The sequence below is a fragment of the Elephas maximus genome, chromosome 24 (assembly GCF_024166365.1).
Source record: "Elephas maximus indicus isolate mEleMax1 chromosome 24, mEleMax1 primary haplotype, whole genome shotgun sequence".
Classification (NCBI taxonomy): Eukaryota; Metazoa; Chordata; class Mammalia; order Proboscidea; family Elephantidae; genus Elephas; species Elephas maximus.
The window spans coordinates 43,206,193-43,222,788 of record NC_064842.1 but is presented as its reverse complement, the minus strand read 5'-3'; the positions used below and the strand labels follow the sequence as shown (position 1 = coordinate 43,222,788).

General features: G+C 50.5%; 1 protein-coding gene across 1 annotated transcript in view; it reads right to left on the bottom strand.

The window, feature by feature from the left end:
• The window catches only part of LHX4 (LIM homeobox 4), a 45,625-nt gene extending 29,965 nt beyond the window's left edge, over positions 1-15,660 (bottom strand). Inside the window, exon 1 of the mRNA XM_049868453.1 lies at positions 15,585-15,660. Within this exon, the coding sequence (XP_049724410.1) occupies positions 15,585-15,660 (76 nt within the window). The remainder of the gene's footprint in view (positions 1-15,584) is intronic.
• Between the last annotated feature and the right edge of the window lie 936 nt (positions 15,661-16,596).

Below are 16,596 nucleotides of genomic sequence, written 5' to 3'. Positions count from 1 at the left end.
CCTGTCCTTTGACTCCTTTCTCAGACCAAAAGGAAAACTGCCAGGAGTCACACTCAGCTAGATACACTAGGCCTGAACACTTGCTAATTGTTTTAGTTCATATGGGATTATTTTCTCTATCTCAAAAGGCTTCCTCCTTGAAAAATAAATTGTTCAACCAACAAATACCAAGGCATTCCAACGTGCCCATCCAAGTTCTAAGCACATGATGGCTACAGGAATTTCCACAGGGGGCAATAGATAGGACATAGGGCTAAGACCATGGACTCTGGAGCCAGACTATCTGGGTTTGAACCCTGACTCTGCTCTTTAACCATGGACAATTATTTCACTTTTCTCTGTCTCAGTTTCCTCACCTGTGAAATGGGCATAATGATGACAATAATGCTCCATAGGACTGTGTGAAGATTAAATGAATTAATATTGTAAAATTCTTAGGACAGGGCTTGATACACAGTAGGTGCCCAACTGGGTTTGCTATTATTATGTAGTATTAGTCAAGGAGATAAGAATAACTGCAGTAAGGGATTGCTGGAAACCCTGGTGGCGTAGCGGTTAAGAGCTATGGCTGCTAACCAAAAGTTGGCAGTTGGAACCCACCAGGCACTCCTTGGAAACACTGTGGGGCAGTTCTACTCTGTCCTTTACCGTCGCCATGAGTCGGAACCACTCGAGGGCAACAGGTTTTTAAGGGATTGCTAGACTTAGTGAAAGGAGAGTTAGCGCCCCTGGGCATTCCCGCGCTTTCTCTCGTTGAGCCCTCACAGGAATCCCCGCATAGATGTCCAGATCCCCAGATGGAGGCTCAGAAAACGCCCAGTCACACAGCGACTACCTGACAGGCCCGGGAGCAGGCCCTGCCTGCCCGCCTCCGCTACCACACCGGACACCTCTCTCCAAGAACCATCAGGGAGGGACCCGCCTGCCTGGAGTGGCCAGGGCAGGTTTCCACGAGGAGGTGGCCCGTGCGCTGCCGAGATAGACTTGGATGAGCATAGACAAGACTCTGAGGAGGAGAGTAAGGGGTGGATAACCTCGAGCTCCCGTCCCTGCGAGCACAAGGCCAGCCTCACGGGACGAGAGGGTGCAGTGGGTAGGAGAAAAGTGAGGGATAACTCAGGTAAAGAGGGTCTTAAAGGGCCAGGGGAGTGCAGGTTTATCCGCATACTGTTAGCCATTGCAGGTGGCTGAGGGGGAGACCGCTTGAAGGAGGAGGTGTTGAGGAAGATTGCTCGGCAGGAGAAGGAAGGGAAGACCTACCACGAAGCTCTCTCAGGACAGGGAAGTGGTTTAGGGACAGAGGGATGCAGAGCCGGCAGGAACCTAGGAACAAGATCCCTGGATGGTTGTACCAGTCGTTCTGGTGTGGCGCGGGCTGCCTGCATCAGCGCCCGACCCGAGCTTGGCTGCGGTTCGGCCTCTGCGCCCCCGGCGTGGGCAGCGGCCTGCTGGAGCTCGCCCCCAGGTCACCCAGTTGCTTCCCCTCTGCCCCGACACGCCAGGCAGGGGTTTCCTCTTTGTGTGGGCAAACGCTTGGATTCCGACGAGCCAGATTCGGCTGGGAGCGTAGCCGCCTCTAGAGAGGCAAATTAACTCTTTGAGGGCGTGGATACAGAAAGGTCCTCGCTGGCCCTGCGCTGCCTCTGCGCGGGATCGAGCCCGGCTTCCGGCACCTCCCTCCCCGCTCCTGGGCAAGAAGGGCCGCTGCTTCCGACATAACTGTTGTTGTTTGGCCTTCCCTGCAAGGAAAGATAAGGCTATATTTTTCCTCCCAGCCACAAATGCATGGGGATGAGGGAGAGGATGTGTGCCCATAAAATTTATTTCGAGCAAGGTACCTACCAGGAGCCTTAATATGATGAGTATTCAAGAGAGACTACATTAGCGCTAATGTATGCAGGGAACGTGGGCAGGGGAGTTTTAGAGGCTTGTAAGCGGAGACAACATCACGTTAGGGAACAACACGAAAAGCAGATGAGACAGCCATTCCAGCCTCCAGCTTGGAAGAGCTGCTCCCAGCTGTGTCAGGCTTGGTGATCCAAACTGGGTGTTCTCACAGAGCGGCTTCAGGACACACTAAGGACGTGTTTTAAATTAAATAAATAAATAAAACCTTTTCCATTGTAGATTTTATGGTTTAAAATTTTAAAAAACAAAAATAAATGTAGAAACGGTTTAAAAGATTCACAATACACTACTAATAACAGTAAGTAAAATCTGGCATTGACGCCCTGTTTTGAGCTGTTCCAGGTCCTGAGTGTATATTGCCTCAATAATACACACAACTCAGCAAGGAAGGTACAGTCCCCATTTAACAAATGAGGAAGCTGTGCTCAGAGAGTTCAAGCAAAATGGTCAAGGTGCCACAATGGGAACCAGGATTTGAAGCAACAGCAGTGCTGCTGTCTCCCTTATGAAGGACTAACGCAATGTGACAGCTGGAGGGATGGAAGAGATCACATCACCCGGCAGGACCTGTCATTTTATAGGGGAGAGGGGTGTTTGCAGAGGCCAAGAAATAGTCTCAAAGATGCTCTATTTACAATGACAAAAGGGTAGGTGAGTCCCTGGCCTTTTGTGCTCCCTAAATAGGAGTTGGGTAAATGGTTATGTTTGAGGCACAAATTTGGACCCTCTGGGCAGAGTAAGGAGCCCTGATGGTGCAGTGGTTAAGAGCTATGACTGCTAACCAAAAGGCTAGCAGCTCGAATCCACCAGCTGTTCCTTGGAAATCCTACGGGGCAGTTCTACTCTGTCCTATTAGGTCACTATGAGTCAGAACGGTGGCAGGTTTGGGTTTTTTTTTGGTTTGGAGTAAGCAGGTGTTGTATGCAATGAACATCGGATGCCCAGGAGAGGGCTGGAATCTGGAAGCCCCTGTCCCTCTGATCTCCTCCAGCTCAAAAGCCAACTTGTCAATGGCATCTGTCAAGTTCAGACCCATTCTTGCTGTGAGATCAGACACTTCAGGTTACATGGCCCCATGTAACCATTTAGATTAGCAAGAAATGTCAACTACCTAGAGATTTTCCAAACAGCAACAATATAAGCCTTTACTTCCTTACCTACGATAATTTTTTTTTTCCAACTTGGACAGCCTGAAGAGGACAGAGGTTACACAGGTCTCCTGCCAGAAATAAAGATGTAACCAAAATGTCCAAGGGGCAAGATGATTTCCAAATCCCTAGTAAGCTCAACTTATTTTGTGCAGTATTTGGTGTCACAAAACTCCACTTCAGAAAAGGAATTTAAGCAGACTCTTGCAGTTACTGAAACAGAATTTGGTCTATAAACTCGGTTCCCAGTATGAGGAATCATTTCTTTTAGAATGAAAGTTTTTTATTTTATCTGCACATATGTATTCTGTGATGTTGCTTTTTGCTGGGGCTCTGCAGAGGGTAAACATCGGTGCGAAAAGACAGCAGTGCTCTCCTGGAAGAGCCCAGGCATCTGGGGAGGTGCCGCACTGCTCCGTACAGTGCACTCCCCTTCTGCAGGGCCTGTCCACCAGAGTCTTCCGTATCCCGCAGAGCAGCAAGGCTCAAGGCACAGATCTAAGCACACAGAGAGAGCACCCGTTGCACATATAGACACACTCACTACCCATGCAGACACCCTCATGCACACTCACATACACACAGTCACACTCAATATACACATATACACACACAGATATACACATATATATCACACACATCCTTACATATACACAAAGATGCACACACAAAACAGACACATACACATACACACAGTCACACAAAAAACACACAATAACAAAAAATGAAGATATACTCTGAGACACACACACACAGTCTTATATACACAAACACACACACACCACTCATATATATATAATGTATACATGTGCATATTCACATACACCCAGAGCCACATAGGCCACAGACACATACATATACACAAACACACACATATACCACAGACACTTAAACACACTCACACATACGTAAAACACACGCACACCCTCATGTACAGGCTGAGGTATTGCCCTTCTGTGAAAAGCCAATTCTTAAGAACTCAAGCTCCGACTATAGAAAGGAAGCTATCACTGAATGAGAGAGATGTCCACCTCTCACCCCTGCAGCTGTGTGGGGAGTGGGGAGGGACTGAAATAGAAAGCTACAGAGGGAAGTGGAAATATTTTAAAATATCTTTTCGGGGAGAATTTAAAAATATTGGGCTTTGATTTTACTGAAAACTTTCAATTCTGGTTAGGGTTTAGACCTTCAAATCTTTAGATCTGCCAAATTGTGTATGATAAATCCTGGATCAAAGTCAAACAGACTTGGGTTCAGACTCTGATTCTACCATGTATGTGATTTTGGACAAATGACTTAACCTATCTGAGTCTCAGATATCTGTAAAATGGCATAACACCACCAGTCTTTCAGGGTTGCTGTGTGATAACATCCAATAATGAGTATAAAACACCTAGCCCATTGTCTATGCTCAGTGGCTAGCTCCATTCTCATGATCAGTTTTCAACAAGATAAATTTAGATAGTCAAAGAGTAGCAATATTATTTCATGCTGTATTTTTTCCCACTATATCTGTTTTCCTTCCTCCCCACTCTCCCAAAAAACAATCAAAACTCTTCTCCATTCCCCTAGTTCTAAAGCATCTGGGAGATGTGCACCCCTTTCTAATTGACATAATCCGAGAGTGTGATGAGCAGAAAATGCAACGTTACAAGGGTTCAGTCTTTTTGGGATAAAGATTCTTTCCTCCACAGAATGGGGGCAAATTTGCCAGACCTCGGTTCCTGCCCCACACGTGAATGGTGAGAGCCAGGAGGGTGAGGCCACCCCTGCCTGATCCAACTTCACTTTTCAGGTAAGAGTGGACTGAGTTCAAATGAACATTTGGGGCTTCCTGCATTTTTCTTGGAGACATCTAAATGCTCAAAGGAAAGGGGCTATTGTTTTGTTTTTTCGTGAGTCATTATCGCAGTTTATTAAGAACATAGAGTTTGGTATCATACAGTCATGGGTTCAAGTCTCCACGCTGCCACTTTCCAGCTCTGAAACTTGGAGAAGTTACTCAACATTTCAGGTTTCAGTTCTATTACCTGGAAATGGGGATATAATAAAGCCTACCTCACAGGGCTGTTGGACAAATTAGAAGAGGATGCATATAAAGCCCTCAGCACAGAGTGGCATATGGGGAAAGCTCAATAAGTAGTGCCTGTTCCCAGCGGACCAGTACTGGGGGCACCCACCATGCAGCTCTGCAAACGGCTATTTCTTGATATCTCACTCTTTCCCTGTAGCCATAATCTACTTCCTCACCAAGGAAGCTTATAAAACTGACCCCATGATGCCTAGCCCCCAAAGCACCTGAAGCACAGCAGTGAGGGAACACTGGGCTTATTTTTCCAAGTGGTCTATCAGAAAACAGATCCCAGTTTTAAATTTCCCAAATTCTAACATTAGGGAAGTTTTACAAAGCTGGGAAGTGGAGAGATCAAAAGGTCTGATGTGGTCAACGCAGACCAAATTGTCCACACGCCTTTGGTGACATATAATGAGACTGTGCGTTTTTATTCCCCGCTCACGCTTCTTCATGTCCAAGAAATTGCTCTCAAGAAACCTGAGGCCACCATGAAACATTTCAGAGAGAGTTATTTGTTTGTTTGATCGATTTTAATTCTTTGAAAAATGATGCTTTCTATCTCTTTGGTCACGTAAGATAGAGAGAGAGAAAAAAAGAAAAATTTCCACCAAAGAGACTAAAACTAGAACAAACGCACCTGACAATGACTTCTAAAATGTATTTAAGAAAGTGCACCTTTCTGGGGTAATGAATCAGATTTTCAGATATTTCTACTGCAATCATAATGGATGAATTACTTTAATGTCTTAAAAAACGGAGTTATTTGTACTAATTGGAATAATGTGCATTTAATTATGCCCTGAGATCAGATTAATATTTTGTAAAAATTGAACACTGCGGTGTCACCTTGGAGTTCTGTGAGGCATTGCCTTTTTAACGGTTTTTTGATGAGAAGAGTTGCCCTTTTTTGTTTCACAACAATTTAACTTGACAGCCTAATGCTGGAACAGTTTCTCTTGCTACTTTCAGAAAAAGGAGCCTGGGTCTGTAGGAGACGCTTCCAGGGTTCCCTGTTTGCAGACTCCACAATACTCCATCTTGGCTTCGCCACCCTCCCGGGACACCCAGGAACACTCCAGCCTACGCCGGGCAGCTCTATTTGTAAAACGGGAACCGTGCACGATCCTGGTCTCTGAACACCTCGAGATTGTCAGCTCTCTGAGCTTTGACAAACACTATCACATTTGCAAGCCCTTTTATCCCTCCCAGCCAACCTGTGGACACGGTCTACGTTTAAAAGCCTATGAGGATAAGGAGCTTCCTTCGGGGTGAACAACTGGGGCTTGAACTGGGGCTAGAATATTCTTTCCCTCTGGGACAGATTTTGGGGCTGACTGAATACCACTTCAGCAGTGTTCACCACCTCTATCTGGGACCTGCATCCCAAACCCTTTTTTTGGTGACTTCACTCCAGGAGTAAGTAGTTTTTTGAGCTCTATCTTAAGTAATATTTGGCCAATGTACATTTAAAAAAAAACCTAATTTCACTTATTTAAATTTCTTTACTGACTACTAATGGAAAGACAAAGACAAATGAGGACTTTCAGCTGAAATATTATTGTGAAAAGGTTTTTCCTTGAATTCCCCATTCCTTCCCCACATGTAAGAAGGAGAAAACAACCCTCAGTAGCAGACATCGATGCTCCGATGCTCCGTTGCTTCAGGTTGTCTAAGTAAGAGAGGAGGAAGACAGATTTCTAAAAGGTAGGCTTGGGAAATCCTCTCATTTGGGGGCCTCATTGATTACTTTAGGGAATGACTAATTCTAAAGTGTATCCATATAATATCACAGGGCATACCAAGTTATGACACACGTGCCTAAAGTCATACCTAAGTTCTGGAATATTCAAGTCTAATATTTATAACACAGGTATAGTTAAATTAAAATGAATTAAAAGTTCCATGACTGGAAATACATATATACATACACACATACACAATTTTCCAGTCCAAAGTTGCCACCATTACTGCTGACAATAAAACCCTGCTTTCTGGTCACAACACCTCATTTAAATCAACTGCTAATTGCGACTGAAAGAGCTGAGGACTGATCCGTCCATACATTCCACACACAGAAGAAGCCCGCTAGCCAGAACCCAGGTTTACATGACAAATCATGACTGGATGTCTTTTTTTTTTTTTTCCCTCACCCTTTGTCGTTTCTCTATTAAAGGCAGTTTGTTTTTATTTAATATTTAATAGTTTCCTTTTTAATATTTTTCCATTATTCTAAAACTGTATCTTGAAGAGATCATAAGATAATTTTCCAAAAATGTTTTACACTAATCTTCTTAAGGGATCTTCATAACCTAGTAAGAATAATTTCATAAACAACACAGCTGAAAGGACAAAGTTCTAACATTAATTCTTTAAAATTTAAGAAGAAAAGTCAGAGTGAACATCATGGTATATTGTGTGACAGCAGCATTAACCAAAGCAAGCTGGACCTGCCACAAAAATATCGCATTTAAAGTAAATCATATTCTTATACTACTGATAAATTTAAAACACACATCAATCTATATGCATTTTGTTATCAAATTTCTAGTTTTTTCTAGTTGGTCTTAACAAATAACTAACAACTAGAAAAAAGTCAGAAAATCTCATATCAGAAATGATCATACCCTTTTCCTCCACTTCCCCACTGGAATCCTTCCCTCCATGGATTCTATTTGTTTTAGTTGGTGGTTTGGAGTCCCTTTGCAAACCTCCTTTGCCCTTTTTATGCTTAGGCTGCTCAAAAATATTGATCTCTTCAATAAAAGGTCAAATTCAAAAGTATCTTAAGATAATTTTGATGTTACCATTTTCAGACTCTAATTTTGATTACATTTTAATAGAAGGAGTCTCGTAGCAAATACACAGCATAAATATGTATTTACAGGTACAGAATTGTCTTCTAGATTACATACTGACATAGAATTAGTATTCTTCAGTAGGATGGTCAGTATTCTCAGTAATTGCAAATAAAACAGAAAATTCCATAAACAAATCCAGGATAGTCTATGGAAATGCTGTGGACACATCTCTATTTCCACTCCATTGTCACATCCAATCATTGCTAAATCGCCACAATGTATTTCTCTGATGTCTCATTCTGTAGCAATATTCCATATGTTTGGCGATCGCTCCCTCATAAGATGAAACTTTCCATTAATTTGGCTGCAAGTTTTGTCTCTATTAAACTATTCCCAGAACCAATGCCTTAACCCTCTAACATTATAATTAAAACAAATTATACTTTAAAGGCATTTGGGGGTGAGGGACTGCAGTAAAACATCTGTGCTTAGTCCAAGACTGACAGAGGGAAAAGGAGGGAGATCTGAGAGAAGAAATCCACCAAAATAACAAGAATTAGGACTTGCTTCCCAGGATGATCTTCCAGTCAGACACTAATAGAGTTAACCCAAAGTACATTTTCCAGCGAGAATCAATGTCAGTTTTGCCACTTAAACCCAACCTGTCCACCTACCCCCAGTAGCAGTGCCTCAGAATGGTCGGTTTGTGTTCCATTTTGATCAGATCTCCTATATAAACCTGAGGACCAAAAAAGGTAAAACCTCACAGTCGCAGCTATTATACATTGCTTTTCTTGTTACTACAAACAATACTAGAAGGCCACCTCCAGGTGACTTCTGTCCTGAGACAAGCACCTGCGCCACCCCACCAGGACTCCTAGAAAGGGAGTGAGAGATGGATATCTCATCATCCTGCAGCCTGCTGGACACACAACCCCCAATAAAACCCATGTGCTGTGAATTCATCTACAACTCACATTCCTCCCTGCAAAAATTTCAAAAAGGAAGGAAAGAAAGAAAAAAAGAAAAGATGGGGACAGACATTCAGACTCTCAGACAAAAGGAAGACAGACATTCAAGCCACGGTGGAATTTTACTAAGAGCAGTAGATTCTGCTCACATCATGTTATAGACATTAACACTCACTCCAGGAAACGGGAAAAGACAGAAAATCGTAACAGAAGTAAATCCCCCAACCCAGCCATCTCCAAACCCAGCAGTGTGAGCAGCCATGTATCGGGGGCTGCCACAGCAAACGCGCTTCAGTCTGTCTTCAACCTTGACTTCCCAAGTGAGTAACATTGTCCCTTTCAGCCTCCCATCAGCTAAACTGGTTCCAAGTCTCTGTGTGTTCCAAAGCATCCCAGCTCTAATCCTGATAAATTTCCACGATTGAAAGAAATGACACAAGGTCCCTCCATCCAATTCCATCTCCCCTCCCCCATCCACAGCCCTTGAATTTGGAGAAGAAAACAAGTTCCCCAGCCAGAGAAATCCACCAAAAATCCACCATTCCTGCCCAAACCAAGAGGCTCAAAGGAGATTTCTTAACGCAATATTAAGAATGGTCAGTCACTGTTAACTAATTTTCATCTCTGCGAGGCTGCTTCCAAGTAGGATCCTCCCTCCTCTTGCTCTCCGTGTCCCCTCCCCAGCACTGGCGGCTCTCTGGGTTCTATTTGCTAAGGCGGGTGCTAAGTAATCACTAATTGACTGCACGCGGAGTGAAAGGGCACGGAAATCCGACACAAACGGGAAGTCAGGACAATGGAAATATTTAGGACTTGAGGCTGTCTACACCTGGTCAGCGAGGTCATCAGGTCACTGTTCAAAATACAAGACGCCCCTGTGAGCCCTGCTCAATGGAAAGAAATTGCTTCGCCGGTTTCCCACCTCCCCGCGTCCCCCACTTCTCCTGGTATTCTCAGTAGGGTAGGCGGTCTCCGAGACTTCTCGAGGAATCACTTGCTCTAATCCCCTGAGCATTCAGCCTACATTCTTGCCTTAGCCCGGCTTTGTTTTTGGCGCGTCAGAGGGAGGTACACTAGCTTCAGCCGTCCTTCCTGTAACTTCCTGCCGCTCCCAGTTACATCCCGCCGGGCTTTGCAAAGTAACTCCTCTCCTCCCTGATTAGTCTCACCCTCCAGACCCCTTTAGACTTTCGCCCCACCGACTAAAAAGAGTAAAAAAAAAAGTCTCAACCTGGATAAAGCCAACCCTTGGGCGCCACGGAGTGAAGCCCTCGCTCCATCCCAGGCCAGCTGCAGCTGCCCCTGTACGGTGTTTGCAGCACCGCAGCCCGCCGCGCCATCTCGCCTTCCCGGAGCAGTGTTTCCATCTCCCTCCCCAGACAGAATTTATTTACATCATCAGCTGCTCAGGTAGAGACCTGGTCTCTCCTGAGCTTGCCACGTTTCGAGTGTTCGCCAAGGTCCACTAAGCGCGAGGAGCAGAGCGCGGAGCCTAGGCTCGAACGCGGGCAGCGAGGACGTGGCGTGCGGAGCGCGGCTGCCTCCTGGCTCTGTGCAGGAGGAGCCGCTCCCAAAATGGGAGCCCCCCTTTCTAAGGGTTAAAAAGTACCGGAAAGGCTCGGGCCACCGGCGCTGGTGATTCGTTTTGGCTTTCCAAAGGCTTGGCGAGAAACAGACATGGGGAGGGAAAGAGGATTCAGCCCCTCTTCCCCCGCACTCGGCGCTGCGTCCTCTCTCCAGACCGCCAAGCTTCTCCCGGCAGGAAGTCCCCGCCGCCTCTCCAAGTGGCAGGGGACGGACACCAGCCTTGGCCTCGGGCCCGCGCGATAGTATAAGCCTGGAAAAGGAACGGAGTAGGGCGCAAAGTGGCTAGAGAGAAAAAGGGCCAGAGGGCAGGAATGCCTAATGTGGCGCGGTGAACAGAGGGTGCCTCTCCCTTGTCCCTTTCGCTGCCAGGACCTCTACCGCCGGCAGCCGGACGCAGTGAGCGCACATCCGGCTCTCACCAAAGGGCGGCCCTCTGCATCCGCGAGCCCTCAAAAACTCAGGCACGCGTCGAGCCCAGTACTGAGGTCGCCGGCAGGTGCGCAGCAAACGCTCCTTGAATGAATTCCTCGCCAGTTCCCGGGCCACCCAGGCCGTCAACTGCCCAAGGCGCGGAGGAACCCCGCACGGGTCACAGCGAGGCCACACAGGTCGCGCTCCCAGACCCGAGGGCGCCGCTCCCTCCCAGCCCCGCCCGGCGCTGGTTTTCCGCGAGTCAAGATTCGCGGCCAAGCGATGAAGACACTCGAGTTAGCACCTGCTTTTTCCTCTTTAGTCCCGACTTTCCGTCTTCCCCCGACCCTGGGAACTGTTCAGTGCAGATCTTCGCCCCTCACCCTCTTCACCTGCCTAGAAGAAATAAAAAAAAAAAAAATTTTTTTTATTTCACCTGCCTACTCCTGTTAAATCATTAATTCTGCACCCTTAGCGCACTGGGACCGCGGCTTCCCAAGCCCCCTCCGTACTCACTGCCCTCTCCCATGGAGGCCAAGGTACAGGGGCTGGAGCCCTCCGGCCTCTCGGGAGCTCTCCAACACCCGGTGCCCCAAGGGAGGGGCTGCCACGGTCACCCAGGTTTCCCCAAAGCCCCTCCTTAGTGGTGCGTAGCTGTGGTCCGAGGCAGGCGCGGGATCTTCGCTGTTTCGGAATCCGAACCCCAGCCCTCCAGGCACTAAGCCTCGTACCCCGCCCGCTAGCCTTTAAAATATGGCTCGTGCCTGAGAATATTTTTGTGCCATGGAGAGGGAGGCCTGCGGTACCCGAGGCTGCTATCTGAATTTCTGTATCATAATCTGATAGACTCTGTATATATATTTTTTCATGCCTCACTCCCGAACTCCCATCATAAAAGGCAGGAATGGAAAGAAGAGTGAACCTGCCCAGTTTGAGAGAGCGCCTAGCCCAGGAAATGAGTCTATGTCATTCCTTAAGAAATAGCCTGGAAAGAGGACGATAAACAACGCCCGGGGCAAGGATTCGTGATGCGACCTGCAAGTGGAGATTCACCCGCAGAAGCCCCAGGAAGGCAAAAAGGGGCATGGGACATCCTCGAGAAGTCTTTCACCCAGATCTTACCAAATACAAAACCAAGTATCTTTTTCCCATAGCTTCTGGGTTCGCAAGGGCTGCAGGAAGCAGACATTTTTGGAGGCCAGGAAGAGAGAATGGAGACGCCCCCTGACCTGCTCCCTCTTTATTATTCCCCGCCAGGATGGGGCAGGTCGCTACTTCCTCGAGTATTGGTTGCCCCACTCCCCTGCCAGCAACCCGGAGGCCGCCCGCCCGTTGTCCTTTCCCTCGGCGTCCGAAAGACTACGTGGGAAATGGGTCAAATAAACGAGGCCATGGGGCGGGTAAAAACGCTCCACCTGCCTACAGCTGGAGAGAGGGGCCAGCAGGTTCCAGATAAGTGTGCCTGGGGGGTCTGCTGAGTTCGGGGTGCAGAGATTCGAAGGCGGCTCGAGAAGCGCTCGGGGATCTGGTGATGTGAGAACTGGACTTTGACGTTACAGCCCCGAGGGAGGCAGCGGACCGAGGCGGGTTGTGCTCGGGGATGAGTAAGAGACCGGCGACCCTAAAGCGCGGGCTCCCGCCACGCAGGGTAAGGAGCCTGTGTTTTGAGTTTCTTAGAAAACTTTGACCAGAGGCGGGAGAAAGAGTGCCCCAGACGGCCGGATCAAGATTAAAGGGGGGAGGTCTACTTCTCTACCCCAGGTTGCCCTCCGGATCGCCTCTAGCCTCCTCCAGCACGAGGTCCCTTGGCTAGCGACGCTGGAGTTTGTCCCGAGGAAGAGTCTGAGCCGAACACGGACACGAACGGGCCGTCCGGGGGTTGCCTGAGCGGCGAGGCACCGCGGCCGCAGGACCTCTGCGCAGTGGAGCAGGAGGGCGACGGAGTGGAGGCCGAGTGCGCCCAAGAGCAGCAGAGGCGGGGGGCGGGGGTAGAGTGGTAAGGAAACGGGCAAAGTCGTGGGCAGAGACCCACGAAGACAGAGAAATTGTTAAATTACACGGAAACCTTTTCCTGAAGGGAATGCACCTCACCCAGCCGCAAGTAAGCAACAGAATATTCCGACTAATGCAGAAACCAGCTGAAGTACATTCCTTCTGAAACGCCCCTAGAGGCGAGGGCACCGGAAGGGCCGAATTTAGGGGATCCCTGGACCTGCTCCCACAAGTGCTCTGTTTGTGGTGGTTCAGGGTGATGAAGAAGCAAAAGGTGTATGGGGGGGGGCGGGTAACCCAAACCTTCTGGCTATTGCGTTGGAAGGACTTGGTTGGGTGAGCCTTCTGTTGTCTCCCTTCCTCCAGAGTTTGAGATCCCAGGCCTGGGGATTCTCCTTCTTGCTCCCTGAGGCCCCAGAGTGTGTCCCTCAGCGCCCCCCCCTCCACCGAATTATTAGGCCACTGGGCCCCATGACCCAGGAAAAGCAATTATTGTGTATGTGCCTGATGTGAGGGGACCACAGCCCATCCATTTTCAAGTGTTAGTACCAAGAGCTTAATAGCCAGCAGCCAGATCTGCTTCAAGCGGGTAGGGTACAATTCACACACATCCCAAGAGAAAATAAAGCTGGTTCCCAAAGTCTTCAGGGATTGGACGTTTCAATCTTGGCCGGTGTCTCCTTCAACCCTCTGTCGCTGTGCTGTGGTAAGATGAAAAGAAGAACAGACCACCCCCTCCTAGCTTGGCATTGCCATACCATGGAAGCGGCCCTGGGGTGAGAGTCCTTTCCTCTACCTCATTGTTTTCCACAGTGTGAACCCGGACTCTGGGCCATGGCAGACTGTAGCTTTCGAGGCAAGTTCTGGACATTTTAGAAAAGTGAGTTCCTCACATGTAACATCAAAGTTGTCTCTGAGTAAGAAAAACAAAAAGTGAAACAATCTGAGAAAGAGTGTTGTGCATCCCAAGAAAGCTTGTCAGAGGCAGTCCACCACCGTTCTTCCCTGCCGTCCTAACAGGCAGGCCACCTACCGACTACAGCTATTACAGCACAGATGTACGTACACACACACACACACACACACACACACACGCACGCACACTCTTCACTCAAGCAGAGCTACAATCAGATTAAGGACTTAAGAGTACCTTTGCTAGGGTTTGTGTTTCTGCTTGTTCAGGAGCCTGTGGTGGGGTGGGGGCAGTAACCAGGGCAGCGAACCCCCAGCGCCTTCTACAGACACATCTTAGTCATAAGTGAACTCCCCAAGTAACGGCACAAATGTGGAACTGTATGCCAACAGTTGACACAAAAAAAGACACAGAATAACTGTAGGTTATAATTAAGAACAACCTAAATAGCTTGGGTGAAGCTGTCCTTTCCTAGCTCCTTCTCAAAAACTTCCCAGGGGACCCGGGGGCACGCGCTAGCCAGCCTGCCCTTTGAGGTATCGCGGGGGCAGAAATCCTGCCGTGGAGAGCAAAGGCAGAGGAGGGCGCGCTCCTGCGCCTTGGTTCTCAGGTAGGCATCATCCGTGGGTAAACGGATCATTACTTAAAATAAACCCCGAGAATATAGCTACGGCATCATCAAAGAAATCTCGGTCGGAAGCACCAACCCTTGGCAAGCTGAGTGAGGGAACCCTCCGTATTTACGCCGTGTCCAGAGGAGTCCTGGAGAACGCGCTAGCCTGAGAGGCAGGAATCACGCGGCACCCACCACGCGCGCGCCCGCGGCGCCCCAGGACCTGCTTCGGCCTCTGCACATCACTAAGTCTCCACTCGAGAGTGAGCGACAGAGACAAGTGCCCTTCAGGAAAGTCCCTCCGCGTGCACACTCAGACAAACAGAGACCTGGGGATAAACACCGCCAGAGCGCCGACTGCCTTGCTAATATCGGGGGCGAGAAAAGAGCTGACTGGCGAGCAAAGCGCCCACGCACCCTACTCTCTCCCCTTCCAAGTCCTAGCCACCCTAGGCTCCTGCCCTCGTGTGCGCAGACTGAACCCCGAGTTCGCAACTTCGTTCCGGCGCCTCTCCCTCCCCTGCATTCCTCCGCTAGCTGGAATGTGGGGAGCAGATTCCCTCACTTGCAGCAGTTGGTCTTCGGCGGCGCAGGCAGCGGACGCGGCGGCAGTATCGGCGGGGGACGCACAAGGCGCGCACGCTCTACGCGCGGACCGCGGGGACCCGGCGTGCGGCCCTGGCCTCAGCACCGCCAGCCCCGAGGGGGCGGCGGACGCACTCTCCAACTTCCCGCCAGGTGGGGTGAAGTTGCACAAGCAGCGTGCAAGCTTTGACCGTCGTCCCGGGGCGAGGATGATTTTGAAGGCCCACCCTTGCCCTCAGGCCTGGCCTGCCGCACATTCCCTTGGTGTCCCCAAACAGCACTCTCTCCAACGCTCCCAGAAAAGCCATGGGCTGGAGATGCAGGGTTCGGTCCCCTCGGCTCGTCTCGAGCATGGCCCGGGAGATTTCCACATTCGGCCCCAAAAGCCAAGAGCCAAGCGCTTCAAACGCACCCTGGCCGGTGCCCCTGCCCTGTGACTGCCTCTGCGACCTGGCCGCCGGCCCCTCGCCCCACCCGGCCCCTCCGGCCCCGGCTTCGCGCGGCGCCCGGCCCTCTCCGCACCGGCCGAGGCTGCTAGCTGCCTTGTTATGAAATTAAATCAGCGAGAAAGGGGGGTGTCTTACGTTGCATCGGCACACCGAGCATCTCCGGGAGCCCCTTGACAGCCCCCTCAGCGGGTACAGCCGCGCTCTGCATCATCTCGGAGCGAAAGCCAGCAAGTCGCAGTCAACGGAGATGTCTCGTTCGCTCGCTCCAGCTGGATTCAGAAATTTGAAAATAATAATAAAAAACCCAACGAGGCCGCCGAAGTCAAGGGCGCAGCCGGGCCCTGCGCCCTCCGGGAGGACTCCCCAGGTTGGCCGGCCCCCTCCCCCGCCAGCCCTCAGGCCCTTTCGAATCCCTTTGGTCTGGCTCTCCGGGTTGCCGGTGCACATCCCGGGGCGAGGAGACGCTGTTGCTGCAGCTCTGCCTTTTCTCCCCTCCTCCCTCCCTCCCTCCCCCGCGCTCCCCTCCCCCTCCCCCGCCACCCTTCGCGTGCCGGCCGCCCGGGAGGCCGCGGTCACCCAGGCATTTTGATTCATTCACACTGCAGGAGCGGCTGTGACGTCGCTTTCCGCAGGGAGGCCCGCCCTTCAGCCAACCCCCCACCCGGCGGCGGGCGGCCGACCCCGGCCAGAGCAGGGGTCCGGTCTCCCCCGGCGAGAGCTGCCGCGCAGGGGGGCGGGGCTGGAGGGGGCGGGGCGGGGCCGCAGGGGAGGGGCCGCCGGGCGGGGCGGGGCCGCCGGGAGGGGCGGGGCCTCGCGGCAGCCCCACCCCCTTGCCCCGCCCCGCGAGCGCGCACCCGGGGTATAAATGCTGCGGCTGGCCGGCCTCCGCGGCAGGTGGTCCGGGACGGCGGCGCCCGGGGCTCCCGGCTTCCGCGGGTCTTCCAGGGGTTCCCGCGCCGGCAGCCACTCCCGTCCTCCTTACCCCTGTGTTCGGACCGAGGGGCAGACCGGGCAGACCCTTCCGGAGGCCGGGGTCGCGTGGCTGTGTCTTCCCCTTGCGCGCTCTCGGTCCCCGCCTTCTGTCCGCCCGGCACGACTCCATCCTTCCTCCTCCTCCCTGGCCAAGTCCTCACCGCCGCGCGTCCCA